Here is a 27879-nt window from a genome sequence, read left to right on the forward strand (position 1 = left end):
TTAAACAGCCTGCCTGCAAGATCCACTGCTGTCCTCCACTAGTGACCAGTCTTCTGTCTTTCTTGCTATATTTTAAAGGCCATGCCTTTTAATTGCTTCCTTGGCAGCTTTTCAATACTAGCCTGACTTCAGCAATTACGATGTGTACAGATTCCCCCTCCCTGAGTCAAGGCCACTGAGGTGGTGTTGCTTATACCCATTACAAATATTTCAATTTATGTTGAAAAATTGCTTCTCTGGAGTACTTAACTAATGACTCAACTTCTCCTTCCCAGACTTCAAGTATCTTTAAACTAAATTTATTGTTTTCTTAAACTGGAAGGAAAAACGTATTATGGGGGGGAGGGGAACTGAAAAACATTTTATATTCCTCAGATACATGCACATGATTTTTCCACCACGAAAAGCACATACATGCTTAATTGCAGGAACCACAGCACATATAGGAAAATAAAGAACAAATACATCACACAAACGGAAACGCAAATGGATCAAGAAAGCTCCTTTCAGAAGCAAATTAGCTGCAAAACAAGACAGGGCATTGACCAGCAGGTGCCGACAAAAACATTGTTGAGTAGATCACTTCTGTTAAATACAGAGAAAGCAAAGGCATTGTGAACACTGACTGAATCGAGTCATTCTTCCCAGCAGACTGATGATAAACCTCACGGGTTTCATTTAAGCCCAGAGATGTTCCTCCAGATTGTCATAACTCAGTGCGAATGTCAGCTTGGATAGAAGAGGAAGCTTCTCTTCCCCCAGCAGCAATCCCACAGGCGTGTTTTTCTGAGTGACCTGGAAGGGCAGCAGGTGCCCAGGTATGGCTGCTCTTGCGTTGGGAACAGCCTGTCCAGCAGTCGCAGGTTCCACATAACAGCACAGTGAGACAGCTGCCCTTTCTTGGGGGTTGGCAGGTTTCCCCCAAAAGGGAAAAACATGCTAGGAAGTTCTAATGATACTTATTTTTGGTTCTGACACATTTTTGCAGAAATGTTGTTTAGGTCAGGTTATGAAGATCCTTTTCCCGTATCAGTCTCCAAGAAATACAATCATGTCACAAGAAATTACGCAGGGTTCAACTGTGTGTAGAAGTTTGCAAAATATCTCCTAATTTTAAAAGTTATATTTGAAAACAAGTGGCCATTTCACTTGACTGGAACTTGGCTTTAGAGAATAGTTAATGTACGTATGCCCACCTGCCAGCCCAGAGGCATAACAAATAAGCAGATGCATCAAGTATCAGATAAGGAGTCTGCAATGAATTGCAACTATTTTAAGTATTAAAAGAAGAAACATTACAGAGAGCTCAGATATAACTCAATACCTTGAACTCTCCTCAACTCTCAACCCTAAGTCAGACCTTTGCATTTTAGAGCTGTTATTATTCTGCACTCCATGTTATGCTTATAATAATTTAAAATGCTCCACACAGAACCATTCAGAATTATGGACACCCTGAGCATGAACTGCTGAGGAACATTTTAAAGCGTATGTGACATGAAATCTGATGCTGTATTCATGCAGTATAGCCTATAAAGAAAATGACACAGGTTAACACCCTAGGACACTGAACATTTTCAGTCCACTTTTACTTGTCGTACTAATATCTGACATGACTGCAGAAAATGCATCAGTAAACCTAGATCTGCTGTAAGGATTTCTAAGTTATTCATTTTTAACAGAAATTGTTTATGAAGACAGCCTAAGTTAAAATTCCTGTTTTGTGCCAAAGTGACCTTCTTTCAAAACGTTAAGCACCTTGGAAGTTAGCCGTGGTAGTAAACATCTCTGAAAATTTTGGAAAATTTAACTAGGCAATAAAATACAGCTACCACTTGTCACATATTACAATGCTTTAAGTAACAACATGGACAGCAGAAGTTAAGAAACAGAAGACCATATATGTTACTGTCAAACAAGACAAAAAGCTTTCAGCCAAACCTTGTACGAAGAATCTCATGCAAAGCTGGTCCCAAGAGATGTTTAACCTCACTCCCTGCTCCGATACACAGCAGACTTCCCTTACAATCCTGTTCCCCACGAGGAGCAGAACCAGCTTTACATTTGCACTATCCTTCCCTTCAGGTGAAATACTTCAGCTCCATGCAACTACCACCATTTCAGCTGATCACTTCCTACAACATGCTGTCATCTAATCGAAAGGCATTTGTGTAATAAAACAATGACGTAAGAGCAGAGACACAAAAATACAAATAAATAATGCTTTTTCCATCCTCAGAAGGATTTTATTATTTACTGTAAAAAGGTGAAGAGAGAAAATTGGCATTCTCACTAGAGGTCAGCAATGCCATTTCACAAAGGATGATTTTCAGCTTCTTTTCTACCTTCTCTTCTCAGGAGCAATGCAGATTACTTACAGCTAATTCGTTTTCTCTGTTCCAGCTAAGCTGTTACATTTCAGAATCATCTTTGAAGATGCTATTTACTGAATTAATCAATCAATCAATTCTCCATATGCTAACACTCAAACATTCTGGTTTGCCACATCAAAGAGTCTCCATCAAGACGACATGTTATAAAATTAAATTAACTATATCACAAGTTAATTGTGCTTTTGATCAAGAACACACAACTTCTAAGACTTTGCTAGGAAATTTGCTTATTTGATCATATGATGAGTGGCTTTTTTGAGATCAAGGAAATTATCTTTAACAAGATAATTTTTGGAAGTGTACTGCATTGTTTCAAACTAGATAATGGCTTTCCTTTTCCCTTACCAGCCTACTTCCCCGAAAAGCAAGGGAGACAGACTGCTTTGAGCTATGTATAACATTTTTAAACACCACCTGATAGGAACAAAGCTCTGTCACCCATCAGTATTTGTAAATCCAAAGCATCAATACCTTATATACTTCAATATTCACTGGCTGAGTGTTATTTGTGCAAGTTCTACGTGTTACAAACCCAAATTTGCAAAGTTGCTTGTCTTGATAAGCTTTAAGTATTTTATCACGTATTTACGCTTAACTGAAGAGAAATGTCTATGTTTTGGAGTAAAAATAGAGGATGTATACAGCCATAAACTTCTAAATTACCAGACAAACTCCTAGATCTGCTAAGAAAAAAGGTAGCATCGGTTTGTAGGGAGAAATTAGGACATCTCTCCATATAGGCAAAATATCGCAACAAATATGTAATGCAGCATTCCATGTTTAAAGACTGAAAAAAACCCAAACACCTTGTGCAAAAACCAATAATTAGATGGGGGTTCTTCATTTTTATGATGTAGTGTCACTACAAATTTATTTCACTACATTTTAAGAAATACTTATTAGTTTTCTTAGTAATATACCCCACATGTTATAAGATGGGTTGTAGAAACGTAAGGACTGGGAAATCTTTTATTTTTGTGAACCAGAAAACATAATATCTAAGTATATTTATCACCTCCAAGTTTTACTCACTGTTTTCATAAATTCTGGTTTGCTTTCACATTCTACACTGCCCTTACACTGTGCTCTTAATCATATACAGGATCTTCACACAGTTCTTGCCGTGTCCGGAATAATCTAGAGAAATTGCATAACTGTACATATGTTGTGAATGGTTGCTTATAACTCTGAAAAACCTTTGATCAAAAACAACTGGAGTCCTAGCAAAGAACAGGCAACCATTCCCCTTTGACAGACATGAACTTGGCGTTCATTTTTGCAATACTGAAGTATTTATACTTATGGAGAAGCCATCATGGGCAGGCATGTTTGTTTATTGCTTTGGTAACCTGCGTGAGGCTGGTAAAAGTGAAACACCTTTGCAGGCCGTTTGAAAAATATAGCAGATATCTAAGGCTTTTAAAGGCTCTGATAAGAACGCTTTAATTTAATGTCAGTGTTCAATAAGTCAGAGCTCAAATATTCTCTCAGAAGAAGTCTTAATGCATATGCATTATTAATGCACTGAGATCTCTTTGAGCTGAATCTGACCAACGTCATGAGTCACAGAGTGCACCCAAATTTGGAAATAGATATGGTAATTGGTGAAAAGCATCCTCTTACCTGCCTTGTTTCTTGTACTAATTTTCTTTAAAATCTAGAAAATCAATGAGCTCTATCTACAATTCGTGTAGCTTGCCTAATCTAAAATGTTGCGCACACGCCTATCATGTTTGAGAATCAATGAATGATTTCCTTACATTCAGATGGTGTGTTCTGAGACCCTTGAGTTACAAGGCATGAATTTACGTCTGACTGGAATGGTAATTTTTCAAAAACATATTAGACTGTACCTGAGCTGCTGCACAAACTCTGTAGTGACCTAAAACTTAAATACAGTGTAATTAAAACTAAAACTACTGAATTTTTGAGGGCTGTACAGCTTTCATGTCTGAAATTTCTTTTATTTGGATACTAAAAAAAAAAAGCACATTCATTAACTCCGTGCAATTAATGTGTACCCTAATCACTGTAACGATCATGTGTTTCTGACTGATTTTTCAGGCATTACTAATTAGACGTCATGTTAATATTGCACTTTCAGTAACAATGTCAAAGCACAAACTACAATCGTAGTACTTCTGAAGATGAAATTTCAACTAAGTATATTAAAAATGGCCTGTCCCTCTGCCTGCAGGATGTTTTCATGCACTTCTCAGTTTGTGAAAGACAGATATTGAGTAAAGCCTAAGTAAAAGGCATGTAATAACACTGTTGCATGATACACTGCAACGTTGGTTCTGTGCATCTTGAAATACAGCCGTACTAAACTCAGGCTGGCAAGGCCCAGAGCAACCTATGCCCTGCAGGAGACTGAGGCAGACAATCTCCACACCCCCCTTCTAACCAAATTCTTCTGTGATTACATTTTAAATTGCATCTCTGTGTAATATGTTCCTGCCTAGGAATATATACTGAAGCAAAGTTTGCTGATGGCCATTTTTGGAGTGGATTACATAGCGCAACTGAGAAAGACTTAATTAAATTAGCAAACGACATTGACAACACAATAAATTCAGCACAAATCAGCAAAATCTATTGCATGCCATGTTACACTAATGGATTCAGATATTAAGTCAGTGGGAAAATATTTCATGGAGAAGGTCTCTGCCACTGTGAGGAAGACAACACACACCTCTTCCATGCTCTACTGTGATCAAGAAACAAACTACACACAAAGAAATATTTAGTGGATGGGAGCAAATGTTTAGTGTCAACATGAGACTGATGTAGTAAAAATCAACAATTTTTTTCAGTATTTATTCTGTCATCTCATGATGAAATAAAAGGGAATTAAACTCACCACAGTAATTATGAGAAAAGCAGTTGCCACATAATAAGAAATTATGCCTGATAATTAGTCAGCTAAGTAGTTCCAAAGTAATATAACTGAGGTATATACGTGCATACAATAGAGGACGACGACTTCAACTTCCAAGGAGTCTTTTTTTTTAAATAAAGAACGGTTAGCATAAATTCACCGACACATATATTAGTCAGCTGTTTTTAAAAATAAGCATTTTTTAAATAAGAAAAGCATGTGTAGGAGAGCTTTGTAGCAGAAAAAAATACCAATCGGTGCTCCTACCTTTTAGCATAAGCTGAAGAACGTGAAAGTATCAAATAGTTTATGTAATTTGTAGGTATGTTATGAGCCATTATTTGTTCTGATTCTTCTGGTTGTTTTTAATACAGAAGACGGATTAGACAGGATATGCTCCTAGAAAATCTAACAAAACTGCGTCACACGCTCACAATCAGTTTTTGAGGGATTTAGTGCCTTAGTTACAACAAATAAACCATGCACTTTATCACACTGCAAAAAAACTTTCACTTAATACATGATGTCTCTAATTCGGCTGAGTAATTTGGTACAGTAATTTGGCTGGACACTTCTATTAATATTATCTTGGATATGGAATGACTTTGCATTTGAACCAATGCTATTTGACATGCTAGATTAAACATTCTGCGTCTAGTACAGCAAAGTCTTTGTAGTATTAGCTTTTAAAGGCCGCTTATTTACCCATCCAGCTATAGGTTCATCCATTACTGTGAACGGAGTTCCAAGAGCCAAATTGCAACTGCTCAAATTAACCAGTATTGCTGTTAAGCAGCAGTTCTCTTCCGAGACAACAAGTGGTTACGCTCTGCCTGCACACACAAAACTTCCATTCACATCAGTGAGGGAACAGGCACACCAAGAGGGAACTCAGCCATTTGTGATACGATGGCTCATGTTAAAATATCCTCCACTGGTCTCTGCCTGCCAGCTTTACAAAAACCTCTCAAATTCATCAGATTTATGAGTCCAACCAAGGTTTCAGCTTCAAGAGCTTGATTGTAATGTTAAACGTCCTGCCCCAGCATCCTGCTTCCTTATATTGTCATCTAGAAAATTCAGAGCTCCCAAATAACCAGCAATTGTGAAGGTTATACACAATAAACTTCAAAAAAGGAGGGGAGGAGAGGAGGTGACCCAGCCTCAGCTGCGGAGCTTACTGTGAATAAGGCAACAGCACTAAATTCAGTGCAGCCATGCCACAGTATCATTGCTACTGAGGATGTAGGGTATGAACAGGCTTCATCAATAACCCTCATTAAATTCTTAAGAAAAATAAAAATTGAGGTGTTTCAGAATTATATTTTTTCTAAATAAAGCAGTAGTCTCAGGAAAATAGCAAACACATACCATATGACAACAGAACTGCCATATGAATAAAAAAAAATTTACTCAGTTTCTTATGACCAGTAGCCCATCATTCCCAACATCCCTCATGACAAAACAACTCACCATACAGCACAGTAACAACAGAGCTGGCCAGGAGGCAGAATATTTTCACAGGTTTGTGAAACTAGTTTTCTGCCAGAAACTTACTAGCCTGAAGTGTAACAGCCTGCTCTGCATTTTATCCTTCCTTCCTTTAAAGATGTTCCACACCAAGTGTGCCTAACATATTCCTGCTCTCCAAACCTAAACCAAGTCCAGGTCCTACCTGACCAACCTAATCTCCTTCTATGACAGGGTGACCCACCTAGCGGACAAGGAAAAGGCTGCAGATGTTGTCTACCTGGACTTTAGTAAAGCCTTTGATACTATCTCCCACAGCATCCTCCTAGAGAAGCTGGCGGCTCATGGCCTGGATAAGTGTGCTCCTCAACGGGTAAAAACTGGCTGCATGGGTGAGCCCAGGGAGTTTTGGTGAATGGAGTTAAATCCAGTTGGCAGCCGGTCACAGCGGGGTTCCCCAGGGCTCAGTGTTGGGGCCAGTTCTGTTTAATATCTTTATCAATGATCTGGACATGGGGATCGAGAGCACCCTCAGTCAGTTTGCAGATGACACCAAGTTGGGTGGGAGTGCTGGATCTGCTCGAGGGCAGGAGGGCTCTGCAGAGGGACCTGGACAGGCTGCATTGATGGGCCGAGGCCAGTTATGTGAGGTTTAACAAGGCCGAGTGCCGGGCCCTGCCCTTGGGTCACACCAACCCCAGGCAGTGCCCCAGGCCTGGGGCAGGGGGGCTGGGAAGGGCCCGGCGGAGAAGGCCCTGGGGGTGCTGGCTGACAGCCGGCTGGGCATGAGCCAGCAGTGCCCGGGTGGCCAAGGAGGCCACCAGCCCCCGGGCTTGTGTCAGCCCTGGGGTGGCCAGCAGGAGCCGGGCAGGGATGGGGCCCCTGTGCTCGGCCCTGGGGAGGCCCCACCTCGAGTGCTGGGCTCAGGTTTGGGCCCCTCGGGACAAGGAGGGCCTTGAGGGGCTGGAGCGTGTCCAGAGAAGGGCAGGGGGCTGGGGCAGGGTCTGGAGCACAAGTGTGCTGGGGGGCGGCTGAGGGGGCTGGGGGGGTTTAGCCTGGAGAAGGGGAGGCTGAGGGGAGCCCTTCTCGCTCTCTGCAGCTGCCTGAGAGGGGCTGGTCTCTGCTCCCAAGTCACCAGTGACCTGGAAACGGTCTCAAGCTGCGTCAGGGGAGGTTTAGACTGGACATTGGGAAAAATTTCTTTACTCAAAGAGTGGTCAGGCATTGGCACAGGCTGCCCAGAGAGGTGGGTGAGTCACCATCTGTGGAGGTATTTAAGAGACATGTAGACGTGGCACCTGGGGACATGGTTTAGGAGGCCTGGGGGTGTCAGGCTGGGGGTTGGACTTGATGATCTTTGAGGTCTTTTCCAACCTTAATGATTCTATGAAAGAGTAGCACATTAACTTGTCAGCCCTTTGGGTCCCATTTGTTCTGCTCACACAGGGCAACCAGCAGCAGTAAACCCTTGTTGGCAAAGGCACGCTCATGAACAGCGCGTGAGCACTGGCTGGTGCCTAACGCTGTGTAGGGATACACAGCTGCACTCACTCAGCACACACACAGCAGTGGGGTCGGTCCTGCACGGAACCATAAAAATGTTTGGGAAGAACTGAGGGTTCGCTCCTGGGAAAAAACACAGCGCTCCCACTGCTCCCCCAGGCTCCTTGGGAGACTTTTGTTCTGTTTGGGTCGGGATTCTGTGCACTGGACAGGATGCCTGAAGTGTGATCAAGAGTTGCAATGCTAAAGCTGATGAATCTGAGTTCCTTGTGCTTTTCATATATGTTTTATCTATGTTTAAGTAAATATCAATAACGACATCACAGGAAGTGAAGCAGGGAGAGCACAGGGACAGAAAGAGGCAAAGCACTCAGCTTTCTGCACACATACACATAAACACCTCTTCCCATACCCCCACGACACTACCCAGAAAATTTTGCCAAAGCACATGCCATTTTTGTCGCCAATAAAAATCAGCAAGATGGGAACCCTAGTAAACAGGCTTCATAGTATCTGTCAAACCCAGGCTCTCCTTGCCTGTTTTCATTTAACTCATTAGTATTCCTCACGCTAAGGTTTTAAATATATATAGTTTATGAGCAAGTTTCACTCATATCAGCCCATAATAGCATTTTTTCTGAATCCAAATACATTTACAATCACATTCAAAACAATATTTATTAACGCCATCTCTCTATTTTCAGTGGGAGTATCTCACTCCCCCTCACACTTTAAAAAAAGAAAAACCACCATAAAGCAAACATCACTCTGTCATCTGATTCCCTCGTTCACGTTTTAAATTTAATCAGAATACCTGCGGTGTCAATAATCATGTTTGTCTTTCTGACAAGAATCGAAAAAGGAAATAAAGCTCATTCTACGTAACAATGTAACCTGTAGTGCTGCATCTGAACAACTTGCGTTTCAAGAAGTCTAAAGCACCCTCCTCTTTTAGTTGAAAACATACAAAGGAAATCAGCCTTTTAAAACTAAATTAAATAAGCCAAGCAACTTGATCCAAATACTAAACAATAAATTAGTTAAAAGCCACTAGGAAAGCTGCCAGGATCCCCTCTCGAATCGTCAGCATCACCTTTCAAAAAATATATTTCAATTAATCAAAATAAAAACGGGAGGGGGAAAATGTCACTATTATGTTAAATATTTATTGCTAAAATAATTAATATTTCTCCCTGGTTGCTTAAGACAGTCTTACTGTAACAGTCTTAGCAGCAAAGTTGGAAAGTAATACATAGCCTAGAGTGCCCTCTTTCTTTTCCAAGAGGAATTTCAGGAAAATATTCTATCCGTGAAGATGCCCGTCAGCTGTTTCTCACAAAGTCAAATAAATCAGGCTGCATTAAATCTAACATGAAAGCAGTTCAGCATAATTTAAGTGATATCCTTACACTTGTGATGAATGTGATTCTACCTTAATAAGAATATACTTACAGAGCCATCTGAAATTGTTCAAGCCATTTTTTCTTCAAGTCTTTAGTTTTGCAATAAACTTCTAAACCATTTTGACCTTGGATATGAATGAGGTAGAAGCCATAAGACCACTGCATAAAAAGATTGGCAATATGTAGGTCATCAGTTATGAAATAAGTAAAGAAAAGTTAAAAAAAATTAATGAAAAGAAGTATTTGTATGTTAATTCCCTCATTTCGGGAACAGCAAGACCACATTCACTTCGGAATGACTTGCTCAAATGTTTTAATTACATCAAAATAAAAAAATTGAAATCCTTAAATATTCACTTCAGCTTACAATTAAAAGATAAAACTTTGTAAATAAATTGCATATACATTCTGAACTCCTGCAAAACGTTCCAAATTGCTGCTAAAAATATACATTTTATAGGAATTAGCAACAAATATTTACCTTCTTATTTTCTTTATCAGTAGTGGGGTTATTTGTAATTTTGTATTTCTGAAGATCTATTATTTCCTTCATTTCATAATTATCACCCCTCCGTTTACAAACAATTACAGCTAGATCAAACAAGAAGATATGCCTACGAAAATACAATATAAAGATGGTTAAAAACACTCCAGAGAAAGCCAACACCCAAAGTCCTATTTTACACGCCTTTGCCCACGGCACTTAAAATTTTGAAGGTGAATGACTAAGCTACTGAATAACTAAACAAAAAACACTGGAAGTACTTTTGCTGGAGACTTACTACTTGCAAGGGACTCAGGTGATCTTAGATGATAACCTAACAGCTAACTTCCCATTAATGACTCTGCAAATTCACCTGGTAAATGGTGGATAGGCTCTGTGAAGGCACAGTGAAATGGAAAGTACTCTCAGGAACCACTGAGCTGACTGCCAGCCTAAAAAGACAGTTACTTTACAGGCTTTTTAGTAGCAAACAGCAAAAGTCATGCCATCACCTGTCTTGCCTTGCACGTTTGTCTAACGTAGTTATCCTTATTTCCCCATCGCCTTGAGGTCTTCCATACTGCAAGAGGGAATGATTCTGAAACAGAAGTAATACGTATGATTTAATACAGCAAACGCGTCAAGATGATGGCACGTTCAAGTGTTAGACCACTCCTTTTACCCCCACAAAAAGGACTTTTCAGGCCTGAAAACATCTTTTCCTCACTACCATCTGAACTAAACACAGTAAAGAATCAGTCCATTCCATTTTTGTATTCAAATGGGAAAATTTTTCCCCTTTACAAAAACACCTGAGTCACTGTACAAATACAAACCTTTAACTATGCAAATATATTTAACTACAGACAGACCCCCGAAATGACAGATTCCTGTACTTAAATATTTGTGTCATCCTAGACCAAGCAAAGCATTCTTACACTTAAATATCACCAAGAGTACTACAATGTCATATGAAATGGGGAAAAGCACATCTATCAATAATCAGAAGTGATTTAAAAACTCTATAAATGAAAAACATCACGTACCAAATTCTCTATTGATAGTTGAAACTGTCTAATTTCACGGAGCGTTTCATTATCTCTCTTCACTTCATTTACATATTGAGCCAAGTCCTAGAGGATCAACAGAAAAAGAGAGGAAAAAACACCTTTCCATAACAGACCACTTCTAATACATTATTTTTGCAAGTTTGTTTCTAATTTTGTCTTTGACCTATCGGCATATTTAGTCATTTTAAAAACATATATATCTTTAATGTTCAAGAACTACCAATACAAATGCCTAAATAAAGAAGGAAGAAAGCCTCTGCCTATTTCTATCATATTTACAACTTTCTTCATCGTATCTATTGAAACAAGAATTTAGCAGCACAAAAGAGGGAAACGGAACAAACTGAAAAAGGGCTAGTCTTTTCTGAGTTTCATTAATATCTTACTTGCAAGATTAAAGATGGAAATGTAATTTGTGCAGCACACTTACTGTCTGAAATAGCAGTCAACAACATCCAATATCTGAGAATAAGACAGAAGGACAGCTCAAAAGCAGCATGTAATGTGTAAATGTACCATGAGCTTGGGTGCTTATGAGGAGAGCAGCAGCTACTGCCCCAGCAGTAGGATCTTGCTCCTACTGCTGCACTGCAGAGAGAAGCCATTACACAGCAGATTTTAAAAGGGGCTTTTTATGGGATATACTACCTGAAGTCGCAGGTTGAGATCATTATCGTCCCCTTTACCAGAACATGTACCATACACATTTCACTGAGGCCTTTAAAATGTTCTGAACATGCTTGAGTAATAGTGACAATTTGCTGGGGCTTCTCTGTTTATGGCTGGAGATGAGGAGTGAGCAGGAGTGGTAATTGGTAAGGTCAGGGATGCTGAGAGCAGCAGTTGGAAACGGCATTCTGATCTTCACAACTTGCTTTCACAGTACCCCTCCAGTACAGTCACAAATTTGGAGGGTAGGAGAAAGATACATCTTCTTCCTAAGACATTTTTAATCAGAATCTAGGAATAGCTGCAATCATTAAGCTAGCTCCCCGAATGAATGTGTGCAGGATACGTTCACATCAGTCTTAAAAGAGTTAGCGTAGAAATTAAATAACCTCTTTTCTTGCTGCTAAAAGAAACCTGACAGCATAATCCTTCCTAGAATTTTCCTTCTTGGGGCGCAGTACCACTTTACTGGCTGTTTTTCCAACTGCATCTTATTTTGAAGCAGGCACACCAGAGTTTTTGGAAGCAACATACTGATGCTGCCCAGCTACTTGTACTACACTGGCAGGGACTATTTTGAGAGGATACAGTAAATCAGGAGGGAAACAATGCTGCAACCTTAAGGAGAGAGGCTCACACCTGGGTATTGGGGGGGGGGGGGGGGGGGGGGGGGGGCAGACGACGAGTGCATGATTTCAGGGTTGTTTTTTTTAATTAGGTCATTACATCCTGCCAGCCAGCACATAACTGTCACAGCCACTCTGGCAAGAGATTTCTTAACTGGTCTTTTATTTTCAGTCCAACAGCCACCAGAAACAATGAAGCGTGCCGGCAAATAGGAAAGAAGGAGGGGTGCAGGGGAAATAAACCCCAGGGTTATCTGCCAAGGCAGTCAGCAGCCGCCAGGATGCGTGGCTTGCCGCTAGATGGAAGCAACACTGTGCCGTCCCATTTCAGACGTCTCTCCGTGGGAGATCATCATGGTGGCTCTCTCTGCATTCACTGCACAAAACCCGATGACAAAAAAAGGGGAGCCGAAAATCTCATTTGCGAGCTGGTCTGTAATCCAGGCATTCATGGCAGACAGCCACATAATATGAGACAGTCGTGTGATCCGAAACTGAGTCTGGCTTCAGCATCTTCTGTGGGCCACAGAGGATACAACAGAAAGAGAGATGACCTATGCCTTATTGGGTTCTTTCCCCCTTTCCCCGCAAAGGATAGAAAAAAGTTCACTATTCCACCACATGAACATCACAACTCATGCCATGAAGCCAACTGACGCAGAACTGTGCTTCATTTCTGAAGCTGTGCAGAGAAACACATACTACCTTATACGTAAGGGAGTACAGCTATTCTGTAAAGCATCTGTTTGCACCACTTGCAGGTGAATGTACAGTGACAGATACTCTACCTCCAGAAAGACACTACTGCTTTCAAAGGTAGAGCCACAGAGATATCATATTAAGATGACAGAAAAAAAGTCTTGCAAAGAAAGGTAACTGTCCTTATCTCACTGGGAAACTACTGACCTTGATTAGAATTGCCTTACAGTGGCAGAAATATTCCCGACGTTTGGAAGTGAGACCAACATTACTGAAACACCTGTTTTTTATCTCAGTAAACTGATGTAGAAGTACACTGAAATAAGGAAGTTCCATTTCATAAACCCTCCGCTCCAGAAAACTACCGAACTTCTTTCCCAGACTTGACCAAAGCCTTCAACTATATACTTGCCCTGACATACTCATGAAGCTCGCAGTGACCTGTGTGAAAGCAGGTTTGACCTGCTGTGAAGAACATGATCTCCTGCAGGAAATATAGTCCCAGGCTACCATTTTAACTGCCAACAAAGACTGAAATCCTTCATTGCCATGAATACTTACCTTCATTGCATCGAGTGCCAGTTTTAGATTTGCCTTCTCCATGGGGTCAGTAGTGTGCTTCACCAGCTCCTGTGGACAGAGCAGTCAAAATTTTTCACCCACTGTCTGTCAGTTTATAGATTGAAGTTGTCATTGCTCACCCCTGCACCCACCGTCGTCGTCATCGTGTCCCATCCCGTCCGTGTGTCCCCCACCCCAAAAAAAAAAAAAAAAAAGCAGAACCAGGAAACACAACCCAGGAATTCACATTTCCATCCCCGTAGTGAGCAGCCGATAACTGAGTGGGGACTACTGCAAACAGGTAACTGGCAAGTGTTGAAGAAGGATTGCTCTACAGCCTAAACACTGGCTTTAGCTGATAATGAACCATCCTTAGAAGCTAATTTGGTCTGTCTAGCAGTTAGAACTCGCCAATCGGATCATTGCTGTACGTGCGCGCTGAAAGCACAGGTAACACTTGATTCCATTTGCACGTTACCATACCGTATATCATCCCACTCCAAAGCGTGCGCTTGTCTGCAGAGGGGTATGTCTGTTAGCAATAAAATCCCAGCTAAACTGTGCAACTGCTCAAAAGAAGTCGCTGCCTCGTTACGCCTAAGATAAAGCTGGCTCAGAGACATATTTAAACCAAATGTAAACGTTTAAAGAATTTTTTTTAGCCACTTCCCATATGGAAAATAAAGGGCTTTTTTGGGGTTTATGAAGTGAAAAAGAAACCTCTTGGGAAAACAGGTTATTTCCTCTTTATAATTTGAGAAGAGAATTATATATTTCGGCTAACGTAATAACTTGCTAAAGTCCTACAAAATAAGTATTTATATTTCACAGTACAATTCTAACAATTTACTGGATATTTTTCTTTCAAAGTCTATAAAAATATTTCTTCTATGATATATACTAGTGTGACACATGAGAGCATAGTGACATGTTGTATATCAGCTTTTCATAATATACAGGTTGATTACAAAATCATGATGCAGATCTTGTAAGTCCTGTTAAAAAGCAGTTGTACCATTCATTTTATTTTTTCCAATTTCCACTGATCAAAATATTGATGACTTCATTTACAGAAATATTTCAAAGAATTTAATATTAAAGAACGTATGTTGCTCTGCAGAGTCAAAATTATGCTTCACATACAAGTAGTAGATCTTTTTAAAATGACATTTCACAAGCATCGGCAGGGTTGACAATCTAATATAGTAATATATTTCTTTGCAGCTGAACTAATGAGTCTCCTGGCACAGCAATCAAATTAAATTTATAAGATTCTCCACCCTTATTACAGTTCTAACTGCAAAAGCTAACGCTTTGCGGGTTATAACAAGAAGCATTTCAAAATAAATATGGCTTTATTGTAATTTATGACAGCAAAGAAACATCTTGAAAGCATGCTGTAAGTATGGTCCAGCTTCCTCCTCTGGGAGGGTGATGGTTCACACTTCCAAGTACCATGATTACAGTTTGGTACTACTAACCATTTTAAACATACCAAGAATGAATGGTGCAGGTACTGAGGAGACGATTGTGGTTTATTCTTTTTTCCCCAGATATGCTCCAGCTCTGAGGAATGATCTCTGTAAGAAAACCTGCACTTGACCGGATTTTATTTGGTAGCAAATCAGCCTCAAATCTATAGAAACGTCAATCAGCTCCCTTCAATACAGGCCTTTAGCTCTCGTTCTTACAATCCACTGACGATGAACAATCACAGTTTTGCTCTCAGCCCCCTTAAATTTCAAAAATAAAATACCTGGAGCAGTAGGTGATATTTTAGCACTCTCTGCATTGGAACCACTAAAAGATCCCGCAATGTAAATTTCCCATTATTGGCCCTCTTGGAACATTCCTAGTTCAAACCAGAAGAAAGAATAAGACGAGAGTTAGAAAACAAAAATATTCAGGTGATATATATGAAAATTCAGCAATATATGAGCCAAGCAACTCTATTAAGCTTCAGATAAAGACTATCAACAATACAAAGGAAAACAGTTGATATGGCAATAATAGCTAAGCAAAAAAAGACTGGGTCTACACACTTGTTCTTAGATATTTCAACAGCATGAGAAAGAGTAGAATAAATACCACAAAGACAACAGAAATTAGGCATTCTATTGGACGTGTCTATAAGCACAGCGAAGGTGGCGAATATTACACCTATCTTCAAAATAAGCAAAAGATAACCTTGGAAACTAGAGGCCAGTCAGACTCACTTCAGCCCCTGCAAAAATGACGGAGCAAGTCTTCTTGGAAGCAATTTCCAGGCACATGAAGAAGGTGACTGGGAACATCCAGCTTGACTGCTTTCCGCAATGAAATGGCTAGATCTGTGAGTGGGTGGGGAGAGTCTACCTGGATATTTCCAAGGCTTTCAACGTCATCTCCCACAGCATCCTCATATCCAGGTTGGGATGGTATGCTCTGAACGAATGAACTACTAGGTGTATGAAGAACTAGCTAGATCATGAGGCTCAAAAAGAGCAGTGACTAGTGTTTCCTACACTACCTGAGGGAAGTTGCAAGTAGAGTGCCTCAGGGGTCTGTCCAGGAACACCTCCCATTTAATATCTTTAGCAATGATCCACACGAAAAGACAGGGCACACCTACAGCAAGTCTGCAGACAACACCGGATTGGAGGTACAGGTGACACTCTTCAGAGCACGTCCAACAGCAACCTCACATGAAAGCAACAAGGACAAAGGCAAAGTCCTTCACCGGGTACACACCAACCAGGGACACGCTGACCCTGAGGGCTGACCAGCTAGGGAGCAGCTGTGCTGGAAAGGACCCAGGGCTGTGGCAGACAGCAAGCCCTGTGAGGCTGTGGGACCAGGGCTTGCTCAGCCCAGAGGACCCTCCCTACCTGAGGGATTCTGCAATTCAGTGTTCTCAGTTGAGATGTCACAATAAACAGTAGGGTATCGCTGATGATCATTTCCCCAAAACACCCCTAACCCTACTGATGCCAGTGGCAGAACCCCGTCACTTCAGTGCCAGGATGCATACCGCAACAGCTCACACATTCATGTGATCAGAGGCTCCAAAAAAAAATTTAAAAAGAGGAGAAACACATTCACTATCAGTCCAGCTAGTTTTTCGTCATAAAGTTTTTGACTTGGATGAAAGCAGGGCATTTTCTTAGAAACACATGGAGTTTTTGTGTGTGTATATATATGTACATACGCATGTTAAAAAATACTGATACCTCCAACTTCAATTTAACGTCTTCTTTTGTCTTAGAGATGTTGTCTAAGCATGATATCGCTATCTCCACTTGACTGCAGTACTGTCCATAAATAACCAATCTAAATCAAAGCAAGAGATAAAGAATAAAAGGAACATTTACTTATTTAAGAAAAATCCTTGATCACTTTTCACAAATGCATTGTTAACAATCCTCCTTTCAAAAGGAGCAGTGCCTAAAGAAGCAAGGATAGGATTTAGCCACGGACTTCAATGGGCAGCATGAATGCAAGGAAGACTATTTAGGAGAATACAGTTTTGATCTGCCTTGATAATGCTGTAAAACCATTGCGATTTCCTTCAATATTCACATGTATATGTTCTAATAAATAGAGGATTCATTAAAAAGCAGCATAACTGCTGTTTAACAGAACAACAGTCTGTAATATTTACAACACTAGATTTCCAAGGTTGTAATGAATAATTCTGTCACACAGGCTTAAAACAAATTAATTACAGCTATCCTTTAAAGAACTTCTAGGTTACCCAAACCGATCCATCTCCAACAGTTTCTACCAGGTTATATCCTGTGAACTCTCAGATCAAAATAAGAGTGTATGAAAACTCAAGAAATTTTCAATAGTTGTCACGGGCAGCAATGCTTCTTGAAGGAACCTTGTTTTACTGCAGGAGGTTTCTTGCCCCTTTGGAGTGCTTCTTTCTGCGAGTCCCATTGCAAAAGACTGCTGTTTCCTTTCACCTTTTCATACATTTCTTGAGGTCATTCCTTCTGTATGCTTCAAAACCCCTTTTGGGGGCTCCCATGAGCTTTCCATTGGGATCTTCTAAATTTCTTTTTCACCTAATCATTACCATTCGTTTTTTCACAATTAAAGTGACAATACTGTTTTAACACTCACCGCTTCTGATTACTTTTAATCACTACATGGTTACGACACTGAGTCTACCTCCATCTGTTTCCTTTTTGTATAATATAAACTTGAGGTTTCTTCTCAGTGTCCTTTGTTCCCCTTTTAGCACACATTTCAGAACTGCTTTTGAAAGATAAGCATTTTCCAGAACAACTTCTTGTCCCTTAATTCCCTCCTACAGCAGCAGAACGTCTAACAGCCTGGGAAATAACTATGTCCTGCTCCAACATAAAAGCTAAGACAGAGGGTCTCTGAAGGCAAGACTGTTTATGGGCAGCCTGGGACATCCTCCTCCCTCAGAAAACAGCTCTCCCGCTAACGCTTTGGGGAGGCTGCTGCCCAATTTCTCACAAACCTGTTATTACTGCAACAATCCTGCCTCCCCATCACCCTCAAGCAAATCCAATTAGCTCCCAGGTCTTTCCCACTCCAGTCCCAGAAGGAACTCATTTTTAACCACAGTGCAGGGGTTACTTCAAGGTAGGTCAGCACTGCAGCACACAGTGTATGTGGTTTTCAGCGAAGTACCACAAGCATCTAAGTTCATCTATACAGTCCAACAGCTGTTCAGTGCTGGCAGAAAAACAGTTTGAGAAGGTGGGTCACAAATTTGGCAATTAGCCAGCAGGGCATGGCATGCTGCCACAGCTACCCTATTATCAGCCTGGCTGGTTTTCAGGGTTCGAAGATAGAGCGTGTTTGCTTTACTGTCACACCTTTGACTGCAAGGTAGGGTCTTACCCTTACCCTACGCCTTACAGGACGACCCTTGTTTCTTTCTTTTGCGCCTGCTTTCTCTTCCTTCAAATTATGGCTTCTCCTGTTTTCTTTAACCTGGAATAGCCTGAATATATATCCTTGCCTTATATTGCCCCTTCTTCTGCTTTTATAATATTTTATCTATTAAACAATACAGGTACACGCTATAAAATACTCAGGATTATTTACATGAAAAAAATGCTGTGCAAAATAAGTTACTTAAGCTTTGTTCAAAATATAGATGTTACCTGTCTACGTAACAATATTTCCAAAACTGGGGGCAGGAGAGGGAGGGCTCATACAGCAACAGATTACATTTTGATTTCCAGGCTCAAAACACCAAATACTAGCTTAGTAACTATTAACCCTGTTTCAGAAATATTCATCAAACAAAAATATGGTAGAATACTTCACCAAATTGAGCACAGATTATCACAATTAGTACGAGTGCATAAATCTTACCTTTCCTTGTAGTTAATAAAAATTTGATATAGGTTCTGATCATTTTTAACAATGGAATCATTGATGTCCTGTGTTAGATTCCTGTGAATTTTCACCAAATCCTTAAAAACAGTAATGAGGAGGGGGAAAGGTTTTTAAAAACAGAATGACTTAAAGCTCTGAATATAAAAAGAAATTATTTCATGTTAGATCCATTAATTTCAATAAACTGGAAAACAGATCATTTGAGAGTAGAACCTAATTTCAAGGTTTGCCACATCTTCCATATAGCACGACAAGAAAAACTAAACTCCAAGAACTACCTATTAGAGACTAATTTATTCTAGCTTGGAACGTACACTGTTAATTCATCTTCATTTTATAATGATAATTTTAAAATTAAGCAAGTCAAGGAAATGCTTTAGTGACAAGATAAATTAATGATTCATGTCCCTGAGCTGTGAAAAATTAGTTTTGTACATTACATTGGTCAATTAGTGATGTTCTGGTGCTAAGTTAACTGCAGCCATAATGAGTTTCCCAATACAGCAGGCAACTAACGGCTGAAAGGCAAGAGTATTGCAGAAAGATTTGCTCCCTGAGCATAGCTGCAACTCACCTTACTTGTTCACTATGATACAAAAATCTCTAAGTGACTATAGGAGATTACATCGGCCTTAATACTGTATGGATGCTGTCAGAGAATTCACAAGAAATTAAGTCTAACCAGGTTAAAAAGCTTTGAAATCAGGATAACTGACCGTAAGCGGTGTACAGACCACTGCAGTGAAAAATAGAGGACTGTTCAAGAAAAAAAGCCACCGAAGATGGTTTAATGCAGCATATGATATACGAAAATAATACACAATGCTCAGTTGTGAACTAAATGAAAACATTTCACTTCACACTGATGAAAACTAAGGGTACACACAAGGTCAATCATTACATCACAGATGAGGGAGCGAAAGCTTAGAGCAGATTAAATTCACTTGCTAGCAATTATATGGCCATCCTCGGAATCTTACATTGCAGCAGACGAGGACAGTACTATAGAAATGCTTCCTGATTACCATGTGACAGGAGCACATTCTCAGGAGAGCACATGGACTCAACTAAGCAACACCCCTGAAAAACAGCCTAATGCTAAGGGGACAAAATGTCTTTTGGGGCTTCTATCTCCAATTCCAAGCCAAATTTTAAATTAAACTGATGTTTACATCTTTAGAAGGCAATGCAAGTTCCAGCACTCGAGTATCTCCATCTCTCTTTCCCTCTCTATGTCCATGTATAAGCCTTAGTTCAAAAGCATGCATAGGTGTACACACAAATGCATCTATGTGTGCATACATACATAGATGTACATACAAATGCATATGTATGTACATAATATATACACAGACATACATGTACACAGATACACACACAAATACAGAGCCATACATACATGTTATAGGACAGAACTTTTAAATCTGAGCCCTAATGAAAGGCTCTCTCTTTAGACTGGTAAATAGTGTGGGGTGGTCATTTTGGAGTTGGGTTTTTTGGTTTGGTTTTGGGCTTTTTGTCTTTTTTTTTTTCCTTAAAAATAAAATGCATTTTGACATCAGCAGATGATTTTGTCCAGCAAGCATCTTTCAGAGTCTATATAAGGAATATAGCATCGTCCTAAAGCTTCGATCCTTTACCACAACCCTTTAAACAAAGGCAAATGCATCCTGTTCCGAGAACACCGCATTTGCTCTCCCCATCACAGTTTGCTGTAGAGCTCTGTGTAACAGCTATTTTTAGTTTTAAACAAGCTTCCACTGCCCTCCAGCCTTCCTGCTGAGGAACTGCCGCAGAGACGAGGTCTGAGCAGACAAAGCTTTTGCACGTATTTTTGGCTTAGACAAGCCCTATATTTCTTTCGATGTTTTTGGATGCCTATGAAATGTTACTGGAGTCAGAAATAAGCACCATCTTGTAACAGCAGAATACTGAATGCAGATAAAGAAAAGCAAAGTAAAACAACCTAAACATAACAGTGTACTATGTGTCTTCCTAGTTTCAAATACATGGGTTTTGTCCTTTTTACTCCTTTCATCTGATCCCCTTACATTACTTTAACGAGCGGTGAGTAGGCCGACCTCCCACGTTCGTGCTTACAGCGTGTAAGCCCTTTTTATACCCCTGCGCAGTGTTTTGTATTGTCTGGCTTTAGGTCTTTCAATGCACGAGTCACTGCGCCTGGGCACACAGAGCCTTAGGAAAGAGGTTTACAGTACCGTCAGTAGGGCACATCAGGGCCTTATTTGCAATAAGAAATATTAATGTAGGACAGAATATACATTTGTTTTCAAAAGCAAAGGGATCTCTACAGGCAGCTGACATACCTGAAGACGACAAGTAGGTTACTGATATCTGTGGCAGTATTTTGGACTAATATTCAGAGAGAAGGAAATTACAGCAGTTGAGGTTCAGGGTGAAAATATTAATAGTGGAACAAATACGGCAAGGTGTCAGGTATCATAATCAGTGTACCAACTGTTGTCATTCTGCTTCTGTCAGGACGGTGCTGCAACAGCAACTATAACATTCTTACAGACTAGGTGAACTGGTTTTGTCTGGGACAGAGTTAATTTTTTTCATAGTAACTTGTAGGGGTCTGTGTTTTGGATTTGTGCTAAAAACAGTGTTGATAATGCGGAGATGTTTAGTTGTTGCTGAGCAGGGCTTACACCAGTCAAGGATGTTTCAGCCTCCCACGCTCTGCCGGGCGCACAAGGGGCTGGCGGGACACGGCCAGGACAGTGACCCCCACTGCCCCCAGGGCTGTCCCACACCACACGGCCTCATGCCCAGCACACGGAGCCGGGGGAGGAGGAGGAGGAAGGGGGGGACGCTGGCAGGGATGGCGTTTGCCTTCCCCAGGCACCGTTGGGCGTGATGGAGCCCTGCTGCCCTGGGGGTGGCTGAGCCCCGCTGCCCGTGGGGAGGAGGGGATGGGTTCCTTGGCTTGCTCTGCTTGTGTGCGCGGCGTTTGCGTTCCCTGTTACCCTGTCTTTGTCTCAGCCCATGAGGTTTCTCACTTTTACCCTTCCCATTCTCTCCCCCGTCCCTCTGGGTGGTGGGAATGAGCAAGTCGCTGTGTGGGGCTGAGTTGCCGGCTGGGGTTATACCACACCACCAGGTTCCCATATAATAAGAAAATCCCCAACACCTCCTCCTACAGGCCTGAGGGCCTGCAGAACATGCCAGAGATGGCTAAAACAGAGGTGATCTTTTACAGGCAATAAAGGTTTGATGTGGCCCATGGGCTACACTCTGGGGACCCTCTGTAAAGAGTGCCTCATAAAAGAACATTCCTTTCATTTGTCTGTGTTGAGAGAGGCTTCAGACCATATCTGACGGCTTCCTTTAAAGTCAGATAAAGTGAAGACATCTGCTGAATACTTACATCAACTAAAAAATATATGTAAATTGTCATACTATTATGATTAGGCCAGAAATATATGGAACAAAGTAATAATCACAGAAACCTTTAAGATTTCCATCAAATAAAGAGGTCTCCTACATACTTCACAGAGGATTTCCTTACCCTTTCCAGCTCCAGGTTCTGAATCCAAAACTGTGAGTTATCTTAACTTTAAAATGCCTTCAGTGATGACAGAACCAGGGTGGATACAAGGATTTGCAGAGTAGCTATAGAAATCCTAATGAAAGCACCACTCAACATACAGCGGTAGGCAACCTAACAGGCACAACTGTGTACCATCACTAAAATGCCAGCATATATTAGAAGATAACCCATCTTCTATAAGTTATTAGCTTCTATGGGTCAAAGATAGTGAGTGGTTATACACTGGAGTATCTGACATGATAATACTATTTCTCTTATCCTATTCCCTCAAGCAGAAAAAAAATGAAATAGTGTGCACATCCTTTTTTATCAGCTACCCTAATATCTACGTTAGTGCATTGTGCAACACACTTCAAATAACCGTTTTGTGCAGTAACGTACAACACAAAGATATTGTAACCAGCTATGAACCTTATATTTGTTCATTAAATATGCGATTACTTACAGGAATGTTGATGAAAACAGTGTCAAACTCTGATACTGACAGAAACCTTTTCAGCGGCACCATGAAAAACTGCAAGGAAAAAAAATGTATATATACATCCACTATGTCATTATGTTTTCTAGACTGTTATAAAAATACATAAGTAAAAATTCTATAAATAGTGTCTTACCTTCTCTATTGATTCCAGAGTTTCAGTGTATTTCTCTTCAGTTTGCTTTATTTCGGCAAGACAACAGCTTCTGATGTCATTTTCAGTATGTTTCTGCAATTACAATGGAGTCAAGTTTAAGTCATTAACAGGCACCTAATGGACAACAAATGTATTTATTTGTTTAGAATTAAGCAATTATGATAACTGCTTCCTGAAATTTTCTGAGTACTGCAGCCTCCAAAGATGACAGTAATTACCAGGAATATTTTAATGTTCAATTAGCTGGCGACTTTAAGAGTCGTACTAAAATTCAGCATCAAAGGAATATTACGAAAAGTTAATGCTTCGACATAAAACACTGAACTCTCTGCACATACTTCAGAGGCTGAAATACAGGGTCATGTTTAATTTACATCCAGACTGAGAAATCTTATTTAAAATAGTGAGCAGTTAATAATTTCATTAAACTTATTGCGACTAAATCATGTGAGTAACTTTGCATCACCATAAACATTGGATTCAGTCTAATCCCTGCACTTATTTACAGTTCTTCCCTTTGAGCTCTCAAGGGGAGCTCCCTCTTCAGACACAATATGAGCATGTCCTCAAATCGGGAAGTGCAGTGACCTCCAAGTTCAGCTCTTGCGTACGTATGCATGTGTCTTCAATGAGGCCCCGGGATTTGTCCATGTAAACTACCAGACTCATACGAAATGGAAGTAATTGTCAGCACAGGACTCTCTAAAAATAGTTTACAAGCACTCTTCCTGAAGATCAGATTTACAGTGTTACAGCTTCAGTAACTTGCAAATTTGAGCGATTTAAAAAAAAAAAAAAGGAGTAAATACCCGGCAGAACATATGGAAGCATTCATATCAAGCAAGACTTAAAACACCTGGAGACATAGAGGTCAGCACGGAGACCTGACACACTAACTGCATAGGCCTTTGCAATTAAAAGCAGTAATTGATCCAAAATGTTTTCTCCAAAACCATCAATAAGCAGTGGCTTAGTAAGCAATAGTATTATTTCATCCTTTCTGAAGCCAATTCCTCAGTTTGTAGCATCCTTCAGCATATCCCTGACTGCATCTTACCTTTTTCCCAGTGCAGGGAATCCACATACCGAATGTAACAGACCTGATGACTAGGTGGTACTCAAATACAGCAGGGGTCAGGACTAGAAATTTAGTACTGCAGTCCTTTCCATTCAGAAAAAGAGTTTTAGCTTTTGCACAAAAGACTTTCTCCTCCAGGAATAGCAAAACTTCTAGACTGAAGTTTTAACTATTAGCACTTAGTACGTCCAACAGCTAGACTCCTTCCACTCCCTCCCTCTGCTACGAAGTCTACCTGACACACCTGCTACGCATTCCACAGCAAGCTGCACTTAAAACTGTCCGCGAGCCACATATGGCTCCTATGATATTGCTTGGCATCTATGGAGAGTGGGAAATGTATTCCTGCCACCTGAACTACATGCCAAGTTGCAAATCATACAGGCGCATAAAGCTTCATCCATCACCATTCACAGTTCTGCGTGCTGTTTTGACGTATCTCCTTCACCCTTCTCTCTCCATGTGTCCTTGTGACTCTACAAGCAGCTCCTGCAACTGGAACATGGCTTCTCATTCTCATCTACCAGGTGCTGTGTTATCTCAGAAATTGCTCTTTAAAACCCAATTGGTCATTAATTCTCCCACAACAAACATTAAAGTTTGTTTGTCAGCTGCAGACAAGCAACCGTTTTGCAAAAATACAGTCTGTCATTATCAATAGAAACGTGCTTTGTGAGCATCATCCAACGATCGGCCTCACCTCAAAATCTATCATTTATTCCCAAATTCTTTGGGGGGGGAAGCAGGCACTGTCACAGTTAACCATAGTTAATTAATCTCAGTAAAGTATTAGATTTTGACATTATTCAGGCTTTTAGTTATTTTTCACCTTTACCCTTATGAGCGCGATACTTGCAGTATTTGCACTGACACAGAAGTCGTCATACCCAGTAAGAGTTGATATCCATTTGCAAAATGTGGGGGTTTGTTGTTCACCAACTCCCATATGAGCAATGCAAACAAAATCCTGCGATTCTGCTTAAAACAATTCACTTCAGTTTTGTGCTCACCTAACCCAAACAGATCATTCACTGACAGAAATGAACATATTAATTTTCTATCTGTACTACAAACTTTTAGAATTTGGGTGCAATAAACCAAAGGAGAGCAGAAATAAGAAATAATGAGCAAATACCCATATAATTGAGAAAAACTGCCTTCGAAGGTCAGCTACTGCTAGAGAAAACTTAGCCAGTTTACTTCACAAGATAGTGACGATAAATCAAGGCTGAGGGAGATGCAAAGCAATTTTGGCTGCTATTAGAGACTCTGAAAAGTATTGGGGTCTTCTAAAAATCTACTTGAAGATTGTCCTCTGCTAGTGGATTTTATACACAAGGAATTCTCAAGCAGGATTCAAATGAAAGAACTGTGCAAAATCGTCCTGTTAGCATGCAGTGTATTTATAAACCTGAGAGGAAATTATCACAAACCAGAAATAATTACCACATTCAAGAGAGCTGTCACAGCAAAACAATTGTAATATCTCCATTCAGTAGATGTGGAAGAAATATTTTGCTGTACCATGTTTCCAGTTTTCATTTACTTTCTATGAGAAACAAATACAAGTCTGTTCAATCTGAAGTATCTAGGCTAAGATGCAACTAAAATTAGAACGTGAGAGTTCTGATTGCTATATTAATCATTTGCTAGAAACACAGATATACGAGAGTGACTTTTCCGACAGGCAAGAAAGAATCAGAAAAAGTTTACACACTATCAGCTGCCAGAGATTGCCAACTGTTATGGTTGAAGGGGAAAAAGAAAAGCCAGCCACCCACACTCATTATGTGAAACCCAAAACTTAACGCAATTTGAGTTTCAGTATAAAATAAAAACTCAAAACAAGATCACAGTAAAGATTTCCTATGATTCAAACACTTTTCTATAACATCCTGCCTGCATGTGAACGCAACTTCATTAGATATAAAGCAGTGGTTTTTCAACTCAGTTTTTTATTTGGTTTTCATTGAATAGCCTAAACTTTAGGAGCAAAACAAAATTAAGCAAAATGTGAAGAACTAACACAACTTTCTGCTTATCTCACCCTTAATTTACAGGCACTACCTGACGAATTTTGTATTAGCGGAAAAACAGGCTTGAAAACAGCATTGTTAGAACAGCAGAGATTAAAACAAGGCAGTAATCTTCCCAAAGACAAGACAGTGGTAACCTCGCGGAATCACCATAAAGGCAGAGAACACAAATCTCATTAGGTATCTCCTGTGCTTGAAAAGACACACCAGGTGGAAAAAAAAAATTTTACACTTATCTTTACACTTCTTCATGTAACTATTTACTGAAAAGTAATTTGGAGAAGTAGAAGCAAGTTTCCAGCTTAAGACAACAAGCAGCATAATACAGCTTCGTGTCAATACAGAGGAAGAAAACAACTGTCCTAAAAAACATATCCTGTCATGGCTGCAGAGTTAGATTTTACAGATCAGAAAACACATCTCTCAGGAAGGACAGACAGGTTCACCAGGGTTTCTCCCAATTAACAAGTTAATTTTATTGCCTAATTTCAGATTTTTTCCAAGACCATTTTGAAAACTGACCAAGGTACCTTTATACGACAAAGGGAATAAGCTACTTACACCATTCTCTGTAAGATGGACCTAATGATCAACAGAAAAATACGTGGTTGAATAAGCAGGAATTTCATTGGTATGAAACAGTTGTCAGTGCCCTTGTTAGATTAATTGTCCAAATTATGGCTGAAACAACACCATTTCATAATATTGTAACTGAATTTTTGAAGTAGGACACTTCGAAGCAGTTAATTTATTTGCTCTTAAAATAGCTGGTAAATCTTACTGTTCATAAGTGACAATCTTAACAATTTAAGTAATTATTGTATTAAATTTAAAAATCATTTCTTCTTCCAAAACATTACCATAGTTAACATTCAACCCTTTACAAAAACCACCTCAAAGTCTTACACAGGAGATAACGCACTGCACATGACAGCTCTGGATGCAACTGAGCATGAGTTAAGTTTCAGTGGAACTAGCTATAAAGAAATAATTTCACAAAGATTAACTTTCAAGTATATAACTGCTATTGTTCAAAAATAGCTAGGAACTGGAAAACATACAGGTTGCTGTGCTGCTTCATCTTTCATTAGGTCTTCGTAAACCTCCCCACCTTCATCTTCTCCGTAGACGCAATCATACAGCTCCTCATCTTCATCAACACCGGTTTCACTGACAGGAAAAAGGAAAAGAGTTTAAAAAGCTGTGCAGCACAGGCAAATTACCATCAGCTCTGCAAGGGACCACTCCTCATACGAAAAGATTGCTACAGTAAACAAACAGATTCATTAATAGAACTATCTACTGAAAATAACTCAATAAGGGAAATTAAGTCCATTAATTTTCTTTGCTTACTGCATTTAAAATATGATTGTACGAAATCAACACAACACTGAAGACAGTGTGAACTTAGAACCATGCAGGAACTTAAACCA

General features: G+C 40.0%; 1 protein-coding gene across 1 annotated transcript in view; it reads right to left on the reverse strand.

Moving 5' to 3' along the window:
- Positions 1 to 27879, reverse strand: part of VAV3 (vav guanine nucleotide exchange factor 3) — a 172217-nt gene that overhangs the window by 77323 nt on the left and 67015 nt on the right. Inside the window, exons 5-15 of the mRNA XM_064455631.1 lie at positions 27508 to 27616; positions 23312 to 23404; positions 23143 to 23211; positions 19100 to 19200; positions 16969 to 17068; positions 15516 to 15611; positions 13760 to 13828; positions 11181 to 11267; positions 10647 to 10732; positions 10132 to 10264; positions 9700 to 9809 (exon numbers count right to left, since the gene is read on the reverse strand). Coding sequence (XP_064311701.1) covers positions 9700 to 9809; positions 10132 to 10264; positions 10647 to 10732; positions 11181 to 11267; positions 13760 to 13828; positions 15516 to 15611; positions 16969 to 17068; positions 19100 to 19200; positions 23143 to 23211; positions 23312 to 23404; positions 27508 to 27616 — 1053 coding nt within the window. The remainder of the gene's footprint in view (positions 1 to 9699; positions 9810 to 10131; positions 10265 to 10646; positions 10733 to 11180; positions 11268 to 13759; positions 13829 to 15515; positions 15612 to 16968; positions 17069 to 19099; positions 19201 to 23142; positions 23212 to 23311; positions 23405 to 27507; positions 27617 to 27879) is intronic.

Source organism: Phalacrocorax carbo, chromosome 6 (genome assembly GCF_963921805.1).
Source record: "Phalacrocorax carbo chromosome 6, bPhaCar2.1, whole genome shotgun sequence".
Lineage (NCBI taxonomy): Eukaryota > Metazoa > Chordata > Aves > Suliformes > Phalacrocoracidae > Phalacrocorax > Phalacrocorax carbo.